The following is a 13,268-nucleotide window of genomic DNA, read 5'->3' on the forward strand; positions in this document are numbered from 1 at the left end:
ATGAAACAAAAATTGACTGTGTGGTTGAAGAAGAAAGCTATAGACTGCAGGAAGATATCAATGGGCTGGTCAGGTGGGCAGAAAAGTGGCAAATGGATTTCAACCCGCAGAAGTGTGAGGTAATGCATTTGGAGAAGGCTAACAAGGCAAGGGGACACACAATAAATGGTAGGATACTGAGAAATGGAGAGAGAGTGCATGTCCACAGATCCCTGAAGGCAGCAGGACAAGTAGATAAGGTGGTTAAGAAGGCATACTTGCCTTTATTAGCCAAGGCATAGAATATAAGAGCTGGGAGGTTATGCTTGTACTGTATAAAATGCTAGTTAGGCTACAGCTAGAGTACTGCGTGCAGTTGTGGTCACCGCATTACAGGAAAGATGTGATTGCATTACAGAGGGTACAGAGGAGATTTACAAGGATGTTGCCAGGACTGGAGAATTTTAGCTATGAGGAGAGATTGAATAGGCTGGGGTTTTTTTTTCTTTGGAGCAAAGGAGGCTGAGGAGAGAGTTAATTGAGGGGTATAAAAGAAAGACCTATTTCCCTTAGCAGAGAGGTTAATAACCAGGGGGCATAGATTTAAAGTTATAGAAGAATAAAAGGGGAGTCGAGGAGAAATGTTTTCACCCAGAGGGAGGTGGGGGTCTGGAACTCTGCCTGAAAGGGTGGTTGAGGCAGAAACTCTCATCATATTTAAAAAGTACTTGGATATGCACCTGAAGTGTCGTAACCTACAGGGCTACGGACCAAGAGCTGGAAGGTGGGATTAGGTTGGATAGCTCTTTTTCGACCAGCGCGGACATGATGGGCCAAATGGCCTTCTGTGCCATAAATTTCTATGGTTCTATGAAAAGAACTGCTGGAGGGTAGGAGATGGAGGGTTTAACACTCTGATACTTCCAATCAGATGAGACTGAACAGAGGTGGAACGACGCCTGTAGTTAACACACTCTCAAGTGTACCTGGGCACATCTAACATAGTAGGCCTGTGTGGAAATGCAGAAGCAATATTTTGGCTCCTGAAAAACAAAGAGAAAACCACACATCATGGCAGACAAGCTTCCACTTGTGGAGTAGATCGTGTTTCAGAGGAGACAGAAAGCTCAGTGTTCTGCCCGAGCTTAGTTACAGCGCTGGCAGCATAGCATGGGGCAAGGATTTCTGTAGAACAAATTAACAGTTTTCTTTGATCCAATCTGAGAGTCTGGATTTAATTTGATGTTTTGCGCAATGTATTTGATTTGATTCAGTTTGCACAGCAGCGTAATGTGGGGTCGGAGGAAGAGAAACACACTGGTTAAACTGTCGGGACAAGGAGAGCAGTACACTCGTTACTGTTGTACAGCAGAAGATGTCATTCAGCAGGTTACATTGCTGGGACAGGGAATGGGGTGGAGGGATGAGCAAAGGTTCAGTGTCTTGAATCTCCGAGAGAAGTATCCCATTGGCTGCAGTGTTCCAGTTTGGGAGGGAGGATACATGGCTTGGACTTGGATTTGTATAGTGCCATTCACGACCACTGGACATCTCAAAGCACTTTACAGCCAATAAAATACTTTCGGAGTGTAGCCACTGTTATAATGTAGGAAATTTGCACACAAGCAAGCTCCCACAAACAGCAATGTGATCATGGCCAGGTAATTTTTGATGTGTTGATTGAAGGATAAATATTGTCCAGGACACTGTAGATAACTCCCCTGCTCTTCTTCGAAATAGTGCCATGGGATCTTTTATGTCCATTTGAGAGAGCAGACAGAGCCTCGGTTTAGCGTCTCATCCGAAAGACAGTGCAGAGCTCCCTCAGTACTGCACTTTAGTGTCAGCCTAAATTTTTGTACTCCAGTTCCTGGAGTGGGAATTGAACTTCTGACTTGAAGGCGAGTGTGCTACCCACTGAACCACAGCTGACACTTACACTAAAGCTAGGAGTGCCAACATATTCTGACTTGGGCTTCCCTAATTACTGTCAGGGTCTGGGGTAAGGGGAGGAGGGGCAGCCAATGGCCCAATAGCAACAGACCAAACTAGAAGATGCATCAATGCGTTTCTATTCAGCTGTCCACGGGAGCGGCTGCTCTTCTATTCCCTCCCAAAGGGGGCGATTAAACTGAGCAAAAGATCTCCCCAGTGTAGTAAGGAAAACTGCTTTACGTAACCATGTTCATCTGCTTTCATTGAAGGTTCTGAAACTTCCAGTGAGTGAGTGCTCCGAGTACACAGACTGCCAGTCCTGTCTAGTAGCGAGAGACCCGTACTGTGGTTGGTGTATCCTGCAGGGCAGGTGAGTTACCGAGGAGGTCCAATGGTCCCATCTCTCAGATTTGGTCAAGGGTTTACACGGTGGCCCCGAATTTGCAAAGATTCAAGCCCATGTCTGCCTGTCACACGGGTAGACACACTCCAACGAAGTGAGGGAGCCTCACCGGAAAATGTGTGGCTAGCCCCTACCGCCAATTGCAGTAGCTTCCCTCCACCTGAAAAACTGGCACTGGGAGCTGAGCCTAGAATAGCTTGATGAAGAATCTTCAAATGGTTACATCACAGAAGGAGGCCATTCGGCCCATCGAGCCCATGCCGGCTCTCTGCAAGAGCACTTCAGCTAGTCCCACTCCCCTGCACTTTACCCGTTGCCCTGCAATTTTATTTTCCTTCTGGTACTTATCCAACTCCCTTTTGAAAGCCACAATTGATTCTGCCTCCACCACAGTGCATTCCAGATCATAACCACTTGCTGCGTAAAAGTTTTTCCTCATGTCACCATTGGTTCTTCTATCAACCATCTTAAATCTGTGTCCTCTGGCTCTCAGCCCTTCCACCAATGGGAACAGTTTCTCTCTATCTACTCTGTCTAGACACCTCATGACTTTGAACACCTGTCATATCTCCTCTCAATCTTCTCTGCTCTAAGGAGAACAACCCCAGCTTCTCCAGTCTATTCACGAAACTGAAGTCCCTCAAGAAGCTAAGGATATATGCAAAAAAAATGCAGCCTCAAAATAACCAAATGTTGGTGCAAAAGGCACGAAATATTTCTGTTTCAACCAAAACAAACAGCATGGGGGCAGTAGCTTTAAGGCCAGACCACTAATAATTTGCCCAGGAAGGTTATCCTTTGTTCTCGGGATGTGAGCAACATTGGCAAGGCTTCATTTATTGCCCATCCCTAATGTGTGCAGTTTGCTAGGCCACTTCAGAGGGTATTTAACAGTAATATGGCCTGCAGTCGCATGTAAATCATATCAGGTAGGGGATGGCAGCTTCCTTCCATGAAAGACGTTAGTGAACCTGTTGGGCTTTTAATTAAATCTGGCAGCTTTCATGGTCATTTATGGTGCCAGCCTGCAAATGATCAGATTTATTGAATTCACTTTCACACATGTCATGTGAGATTTCAACTTCTGGGTTGCTAGTCTAGTACTTTCTGATCCTACTACTTAAGTGCAGGGAGTGCTAAAAGTGGAACTCCCCCAAATAATGTCCATGTCAACAGAGGGCTCAATTTAACATAATTTTGCCAGGATGCTGACACTAGCTGGCAAGCAGCCTCACCTTACCCCATTTATCCTGCTATGGATTGCGGTGCACAGCAGCTTTGGTGCATGCCCAAGATCCCGGCATGTGCCATCAATGAAACATTGTAGTTTCGGGACTTACCTTCACTCTGATTTGGATTTCTTGCTTCTGCAGTTCCCACTAGTCAGTAAACAAAATGGAGAGGGACGCTTTGTGCAATATCCTACAATATGCTCATGTCGCCAAGCGAGGAGTACAAGGAACAGCAGTAATGGTGACCATGAAACTATTACGAATGTCGTAGGAACCCATCTGGTTCACTAATGTCCTTTTAGGGAAGAAAATCTGCCGTTCTTACCTGGTCTGGCCTATATGTGACTCCAGACCAGAGTGATTGACTCTTAACTGCCCTCTGAAATGGCCTAGCAAGCCACTCAGTTGTATTCAAGAAGGCGGCTCACCACCGCCTTCTCGAGGGCAATTAGGAATGGGCAATAAATGCTGGCCTTGCCAGCGACACCCACATTCCGTGAATGAATATAAAAAAAATATCAATAGCATTCAGTGATTTTTACCAATGAAATGGATGGGTAGGGAGTGGCAGATGAATTTTGATGCTGATTAAAAGAAAACAGAAAACCTCAAGCACAGGAACTCATAGCTAAGTATCCATTAGCGAAGATGAAAAAAGATTTTGATGCGATTATTAACCATTCACTGAAAGTTTCCAATCAATACAAGTCTCTTATCAGCAAGTATTAGGCTGCAGCTTAAGAGTGTTTGACTAAAAATGAAAGCAAGTTCTACTAGCTATTCATGGAACAGTGATGAGACCAAGTTTGGAATAATGTGTGCAGATTTTGGCACTTGAAGGACTCTGGTGCATTCAGACTTGAGGCCACAAACTATGAACAGCCACTTTCAGAACTTGGCTTGTTTTCGTTGGAGAAGGCAAGATTGAGGGGAATGTGATCCAGGTCTTCAAAATGCGGAGAGGAATAAGTGAAGACGAGCAGTTTATTTGAATTGGACTGTGAACACAGACATAGAGGACAAGAGCAAACAAATGATTACGCCTCAAGTGAGATTCGCGATCAGAATGATTTCTACCCCTTATGGAATAATGGGTGCGTGAGATAAGGAGGTTGATAAATCTAGAAAGATTATGGGATTGCTGCAGAGAGAGATCACCAATACTTTGCGAAATATGCTGGTTCCTGCAGTCGTAGAAACGTCACGCCAAAGAAAGCAACTGGATCACGGATGGATAATTGGATGATACAAGACGAGATATGTAAGGGGACATTTTATGAATTCCAGACCAGGAGCATCACCCACCAGGAATGCATGTAGGAAATTCAGGTCCATCGCCCCCCCCCACCCACCCCCACGAGTTACAGTCCATTTGGGCAGCAAGTCATGGGGATTACGCGCCCAAACTCCTGATAAGTGTTCCCAGTGGGCGACGCACGGGTTTCTGAAATTACCCCGATGGAGTGGAGTTTTATTTACCTGGGTGAGAGGGCAAGCATACAAAAACAGGCTACTGAATAAAGTTAGTGGCATCCATGAAATAGTAAAGTCTGGAATGCACCCAATGGGTCAAATACGTGACCTTTAGCTTCCTGTGCGAAGCTCCCTGCTGGATTAGCCACAGAATGCATTCTTGTCACAGTAACTTCAATTACTGCCTTACACTGCGAGGTCAGTGTTCTGCCAGGTGGGCTTTTGAAATGGGAATGACCTTTCAAGATCAGGTGGCGAGCAAATAAGCATCAGCATCTCCCAGCAGCATGACATTCCCCTTTGGAGCTCTTGAGTGCATTGGCGAAATAGATAAAAAATGTAATCTTGTTTAAAGCCTTGGGTCAGTAGGTGGAAGGTTCAGTAATAATTCACCGTGCATTGTTGGAGCATGCCAAATTATTTCACAAGCTTTGATAAATTTGTTCATTCCAACAGAACTTGGCATTCCTTTCACTATTTGCTGAGTGCTCGAGCAGCTCACTGCTATAATACCGTAGTGCACGGTGAACACACCGCACAGCTTTAACCCTGGTGATGACACAGCCTTCCTTTCTACCCACAGGTGCAGTCGGAGGTCAGAGTGCACCAGGGCCGAGGAAGGCATCCAGTGGCTCTGGAGCTACGAGGAAGGTCAGCAGTGTCTGAGAGTACAGACTTTGACCCCGGCTAATATCAGCAGAGAGGAGCAAAAACAGGTGAGAGCGTTAGTACATTGGAATGTCAGGATACAGTCCGCAACAGATGCTCTTGAGCATCCACTGGGGAAATTCCAAGTGGGAAATATTCGGGGCACATATTATGGGAGCAGGAGTAGGCCGTATGGCCCATCGAGCCTGCTTTGAATGTTCTCAGACGTCAATCTGTCACCGCTCCAGATGAAATTTGGACAATGTCACTTGTGTGGAAATCATTTGTTTAGTGACTTGTCTTTGAACAGAATTGTCCCTTGAGTGGCACTGAACTGTGCCTCAGATTCACCACCTAGATTTTGCTTTTGGTCCATGTAATTACATTTCATTGTGGTTGCAAGGCATGTAGAGCAGAGGCACTTAAGTAGGGATCTTGGCAAAGTTATTGAATAACTTCAATCAAATCAAGATAAACAAACACGACCCATTACCTATTCATTCTATTTGTAAATCTTTAAAGGCCAGAATGTTTCCATTTTAGTCTAAAGCAGGGGTTTGCAACCTTTTTGCTTCCGAAGCCCCCTTCCCGTGTTCTGACAATTCCACGGCTGCCTGTAAAACAACACGGGCGTTTTTTTTGTATAAATATTAGTAGTATAATTATTAATAGCTCTCTTACGTAAAGAAGAATTTATTGAGTCTTAAATTTAAATAAGCAGAACACTCTGGATTTTGCAAATTTGGAATCAGTGAAGAAAATGCTGGCAATATTCAGCAGGTCAGGCAGCATCTGTGGAGAGAAACAGCGTCAACATTCCAGCTCTGACAAAAGGGTCATCGACCTGAACCGTTAACTCACTTTCTCTCTACAGATGTGGCCTGATCTGCCAGCATTTTCTGTTTTTATCCTGAATTTCCACGTTATGCCCATTTGCTGCACCCCATCAACCACTTGCTCAATAGGAACTGAACCAGAAGCAACAAGCACACCCTTCATTACAGCATTGCTTTGTGCAAACTTGGTCGGTCTGGACTAAACTTCCAGGTCCACATCCTCCATTTCAGAAACAAAACAGGCATCAAGGGGTATGGGGAGAAAGTGGGAATATGGTGTTGAGATGGAGAATCAGCCATGATCATATTGAATGGCGGTGCAGGCTCGAAGAGCCAAATGGCTGTCTACTGCTCCTATTTTTTTTTCTATTTCAATACCAAACCCCCATGACTTGAATTAACAGCAGCAGTAATGGTGGAGGCGGATGGCACACAAGAGAAATGGAGAAATAAACAGGGCCCTGAGCGACTTTACCCACCCGGCCTCGTCGCCATAAATCCTTTGGTAACAAAGGCAACCCCCCCTCTTCCCTCCTCCCCAACCCATGCCCAGACTAGGCCTATCTGTCCGTCAGAGGAGCACATGGCCATAAAACTCCGAGTCTGAGGTAATTTTCTCGCCTGTTTGCTTCACCTCCATTTCGAGTGCATCACCCCCGTGCCTCACGCAACTATTTTCACAATTTTTTTGTACTTTTGCCATTTTATTGTCTCATTTAAACAAACAATGGTTTTGATGGTCAGCGTATTAGCTGCTCCTCTGCGACAGGCTGACCTGACTGTTCCTTCCCCTGCTGTTTGGTTGTGTTTCGTCTTATGAAGTGGTTCGTCCATCTTCGAGTTCTGATGAAGGTTCAACAACTGAAATCTCTCTCCATGAGGGATCGGTGTATTTCATGCATCATCCATTTTGATTTCTTTGACTCTTGCCCGTGGAACTTCCCCCTCCCCTCTGCACTTGGTTCAGGCGAAGAAGCTGCTTCTATATTGGTCTCTTGCTATTTTAGTTGCTGCCGGCTCCTGATACGTGGGTCTTGTGCAGCCAGCAGCTGCTGCAAGGTAGATGTGTTGGATCCAACAAGGCCAGTAGCTTTTTAAGAAAAAAAAAATTAAACTGTGTCTCCCCAATTGCTGGCCTTAGTATCTTGGTGGCTGGCCTTAAGTGTATCTGGCAAGCTAATTGATGATTGATTCTCCTGCAGCTGGTGGCATACATCAGGAGCCAGCAAGAAAGCAACATAAAAGCAGCTATAGAAGGAACTTAAAAAAAATTATCATTCATAGGATGTGGGCGTTGCTGGCAAGGCCAACATTTATTGCCCATCCCTAATTGCGATGGTGATGGTGAGCTGCCTTCTTGCACCGCTGCAATCTGTCATCTTTGTAGTGGTTTGGTGCAATTGAGTGGTTTGCTGGGCCATTTCTGAGGGCAGTTAAGAGTTAACCACATTGCCGTGGGGTCTGGAGTCACATGTAGGCCAGACCAGGTATGGACGGCAGATTTCCTGCCCTAAAGGACGTTAGCGAATCAGATGGGTTTTTACAACAATCCTTTATATTCATGGTCACCATTACTGATGCTGGCTTTTTATTTAATTAACTGAATTTAAATTCCCCAGCTGCCATGCTGGGATTTGAACTCGCGCCTCCAGATCATGAGTCCAGGCCTCTGAGCCATAGAGGAAGGCAGGTATTACTACAGCCCTGTAGACCACGATCTTGATGGCAGTTTTGAGGGCTTGGTCTTCAAACATTCTTTTCCTCAGGCGGCCAAAGGCTACACTGGCGCACTGGAGGCGGTGTTGGATCTCGTCATCAATACCTGCTCTTGTAGATGGGAGGCTGCCGAGATATGGGAAGTGGTCCACGTTGTCCAGGGCCGCACTGTGGATCTTGATGACTGGGGGGCAGTGCTGTGTGGCGAGGACAGACTGGTAGAGGACCTTTGTCTTACGGATGTTTAGCATAAGGCCCATGCTTTCGTATGCCTCAGTAAATCCGTCGACTATGTCCTGGAGTTCAGCCTCTGTATGTGCGCAGACGCAGGCATCGCCCGCGTACTGTAGCTCGACGACAGAGGTTGGGGTAGTCTTTAACCTGGCCTGGAGATGGCGACGGTTGAACAGGTTCCCACTGGTTCTGTAGTTTAGTTCCACTCCAGCGGGGAGCTTGTTGACTGTGAGGTGGAGCAGGAAGAAGATTGCGAAAAGAGTTGGGGCGATGACGCAGCCCTGTTTGACCCCGGTCCGGACGTGGATTGGGTCTGTGATGAATCCGTTGGTAAGAATCACGGCCTGCATGTCGTCGTGGAGCAGGCGGAGGGTGGTGACGAACTTTTGGGGGCATCCGAAATGGAGGAGGACACTCCATAGACCCTCATGGTTAACAATGCCAAAGGCATTTGTAAGGTTTCGAAGAAGGCGATGTATAAGGGCTGGCGATGTTCCCTGCATTTTTCCTGTAGCTGTCACGCTGCAAAAATCATGTCCGTTGTGCCCTGTAGGGGACGAAATCCGCACTGTGAGCTCCTCGGCCACAGGGAGAAGACGGTTGAGTAGGAGGACAGTTGATGGGAGAAACCAACTGGCGGGCTCCCTGAAATCCCTAGGGGGCTGTAGACCCCTGGTTGAGAACCCCTGGTCTAAAGGATATACGGCAGAACGAGTCAAGATCATTTAGATCATCATCCAGATTGCTGCATCATCTTGCTTTGGGGCCTGATGAGATTGCTCTCTGAAATCCATATCCCTCTACTTGTGGTTGAATGAGGAATTGATCCAATTCCCAGTCGACTACTTCAGCTGAGTCGGTATTGTGTGTATCCGGTCACGGGCTGTTCCACAAGTAACCACCTCTCCATCGTGATCAAACTCTTCTTTTAGATAAGTTTCAGCCTTGGTATTCTTTAACTTGTAATCCCCTTCCTCTTCTCCTATCTTGTTTTGCACATCCATCTTTGCGATATATTCACAGAGCACAGCACACACAGCTGCTAACATGGCAGGCAGCTCTGTCGGAAGCCTCCGGAACAGCCTGGTTCTGTTTATTATTAACTCTGCAGTTGCAGTACACAATACGTCCACATCCACAGTGTGGAGCAAAAAACATTACAGGCTTACAGACATAACACTTCTCCCTCCTTAATGAAAAAGTCATTATAACAAACATCATATATAACTTTCATTTTTATACATAACACAGGATATAGACTTTTTTTTCCATATTTACAAATTTAACTTTACCACTTGTTTTCTGTTTCGAAGAGGATACCTTTGCTCTCGAACAGAACCTTCCAAACATGGTGTCGATTTCACACTCATTTGAGGCTTATCTTGAGGAACGTTTTCCTCCACGGAATTTCCTTGATTTTCATTTGAACTCACTCTAACTTCAGGCTCTTTGTTTTCCTGACTTGGACTCAGACTTTCATTCTGATTCTCTCCTGGATTTGTTTCCAGTACATTGGATTTAGGATTTGCTACGGGTGTATCAAAACTATCTGATGAGTCAGAAATAATTGAATCATTCCCACCTTCAACTCCTTCCATGTCTAGGTAAAATGTGATCAATATGAACAAACCTAACCTGTCCATTATCAAACATCTTTACCAAATATTTGTGAGGACCACATATCTTCACCACTCTTCCTGGTAACCACTTTAACCATTTATGGTGATGGTTCTTCACTCTCCCCTTCTGGTTTAATTTCACATTTCTCTTACTTTACCTCTATCATGATTCTCTTTCTGTCTTGTGTCTCTTCTACGGACTGTGCCAAATTTGGTTTCAACAACGAGAATCTGGTTCGTGGCTGTCATTTGAGAAACAACTCTGCTGGTTTGGCCATCCATTTGCAATATAATCATACACCTTAGACATCACTGGGTCACGTTTGGTTGCTTTACCAATCTCTTCAGCTGTGACTGGCAGTTCATCAATGTATGAAAAATAAAACACTTCTTCCCTATCGGGTGTAACTTGTGATGGGGAAGGCAATCTAGACATTGCATCAGTATTACTGTGATCAGCTGATCGTCTTTATTCAATATCATATGTATATGCTGACAAAATCAAAACCCACCTCTGCTTTCGGGCTGCAGCTAATGTTGGAACTGGGGACTTTGGGTGGAGGATTGCTGTTAGGGGCTTATGGTCCGTAACGATAGTAAACTTACGACCAAACAAGTATTTGTGAAACTTCTTAACCCCAAAAATTAATGCCAAAGCTTCCCTTTCAATTTGCGCATAATTACTTTCACTGGCACTGAGTGCATGAAGCAAAAGCAATTGGTCTCTCCTCCCCGCTACGTGATACATGAGAAATTACTGCCCCAACTCCGTACAGAGAGGCATCACATGCTAGCTTAATCTCCTTAGATATGTCATAGTGAACTAACATGGCGCTCTCTACCAATTTGCTTTTACACTCCTTGAATGCTGTATCGCATTCTTTTGACCACTTCCAATGGACCTGTTTTTTCAAAAGTTAATTCAGTGGATGTAATACTGTAGCCAAATTTGGTAGGAACTTCCCATAATAGTTCAAAAGACCCAAGAATGAACGAAGTTCAGTGACATTCCTGGGAGTGGGTGCATTTCTGATTGCATCCAGTTTTTCCTTGGTCGAATGTAAACCATCTTTGTCTACTCTGTACCCCAAGTACTGCACTGAGTTTTTAAATAACTCACACTTACGAGGAGACACTCATACGCTGTGCTTCTCTAGCCGTTTGAGGACTTCATTCAATATGTTATTATGAATTTGCCTATTTAGTGCTGAAATTAGTATGTCATCCAAATAACATACTACCCCTTCAATACCTTGCAAAATCTGGTTCATCACCCCTTGGAATATGGCAGGGCCGGAAGACACTCCAAACAGTAGCCTATTAAATTGATATAGGCCTAGATGAGTATTTATAGTCAAACATGACTTGGACTCCTCATCTAGTTCAAGCTGTAAGTAGGCATTCGTAAGATCCAGTTTTGAAAAGATCTGACCACCTGTCAGTGTTGTAAACAAATCTTCTATATTCGGCAATGTATTGGGGACATTACCCTCTAGAACCTGGTTTACGGTTACTTTATAATCACCACATAATCTTACCTTACCATCGGACTTAGGTACAACAACAATGGGTAAATTACATCGATCTATCTTACAAATAATGTTCTCGGTCTCTGGTTTTTTGAGTTCTTGCTCAACTTTCTCCTTGAGTGCATATGGTACAGAATGTGGTTTGTAGTAAACCGATCTAGCATCCTTCTGTACCCTGACACTCGTCTTGAAGCCTTGGATCGGATTGCCCATTTCGCAGAACACCTTTGGATACTTCTTGATAACCTCATCCGTTGATGAAAATCTCGCTTCTACACAGAAAATCTCACTTCAATCCAGCTTCAGTGAGCTCAACCAATTTCTTCCCAGTAAGGCAGGCTTATCTCCTTTCACTACTATTAGAGGCAAGTTCTGAATTTGATCTTTATATTTCACTGGTACCTACCACAGGAATTTTCTCTCCCGAGTAGCCTCGCAACTCTATCTTGGATTTCTCCAGTTGGAAATCACGCAATTTGTCGAGGTACAGCGACTCTGGTACTACACTCACGGATGCACCCGTGTCGATTTCCATTGGTATCTTGAATCCTGCAACAGCTATTTGGATTTTGATACCTTCCGAATCGCTTTCCGTTAACCTCATGCTCCTGATGACGTGTAACTCTAACATCATCTCGTCCTGTTGTTGTTCTTCCATGCTCTGTAGTCTCTGGGGATTTATACTCATAGCTTTGAACGCTGGATTCATAGCTTTGAACGCTGATTTACCTTTCAGTTGGAATGCCTTCGCAAGATGCCCAGTCTTTCTGCAGAAGAAACACTCTGCCTTCACATATGGACAACTTTGAGCAACGTGTTGTCCTAGGCACCTAGAGAATGACTTCGACGCTCTTAGAATTTCCAGTTTCTGAGACTTTGGGCCCCCACCGCCTTTTACTTTGAACCTGCAGGTGATTTACCTCGGTTGACTGACGACCGTAATTATTAGTTAATTCTCGAGAATATTGTTCGGCCATGCCCATCGACCTCGCTGTCTGACAAGCAATCTCAAAAGTCAAGTCATCCGTTGTCAATATCTTCCTTCTGATTGCATCATTTTTCACCCCACAAACAAAACAATCCCATAATGCTCGGTTTTGAAAGTTTCCAAAATTACAGTGCATCGATAGCTTTTTTTAATGCTACGATGTAATCACTGATACTTTCATCAGACTTTTGATTCCAAATCCCGAAACGATAGCTTTCAGCAATTTCTAGTGGTTTAGGGTTATAGTGCTACTCCAGCTTCGTTAAAATCTCTTTAAGCATTGTGTCCTTTGGCTCGTCGGGCACAAGCAGATTTACCAGGGTTTCATACAATGCCAGACCTAGCTCCAAGATCTTCTTATCTCCAATAAGAAGATCGCTCACTTACGTTCCAACACAGCCCGGTTCTGGACTGCATTGCCTGGAACTTCGATTATGTTATTTGCAATGAAATACATTTCTAGCTGGTCCACATATGCTTTAAAACATTCCCGGTCATGTCTATATTCACCCAAATGTCCCATTACACCTGCCATTTTAATCTCTAGCTGTTCACAGTGTGTTGTATTTTACCTAGGATTTTTGTAGCTTTTTCCAAAGACAGAAATTCCAAAGTCTCTGTCGGCTGGCTAAATCCTTCAAAGCTTTAAATCATCTGAAAAATCCCATCTCATCGC

At 44.6% G+C, this 13,268-nt stretch overlaps 1 protein-coding gene across 4 annotated transcripts in view; it reads left to right on the top strand.

The window, feature by feature from the left end:
• The window catches only part of plxnb1b (plexin b1b), a 285,985-nt gene that overhangs the window by 188,539 nt on the left and 84,178 nt on the right, over positions 1-13,268 (top strand). For all 4 annotated transcript variants that reach the window (XM_070895494.1, XM_070895495.1, XM_070895497.1 and 1 more), the window contains exons 6-7: positions 2,184-2,284; positions 5,606-5,738. In XM_070895494.1, the coding sequence (XP_070751595.1) occupies positions 2,184-2,284; positions 5,606-5,738 (234 nt within the window). The remainder of the gene's footprint in view (positions 1-2,183; positions 2,285-5,605; positions 5,739-13,268) is intronic.

Source organism: Pristiophorus japonicus, chromosome 12 (genome assembly GCF_044704955.1).
Source record: "Pristiophorus japonicus isolate sPriJap1 chromosome 12, sPriJap1.hap1, whole genome shotgun sequence".
NCBI lineage: Eukaryota > Metazoa > Chordata > Chondrichthyes > Pristiophoridae > Pristiophorus > Pristiophorus japonicus.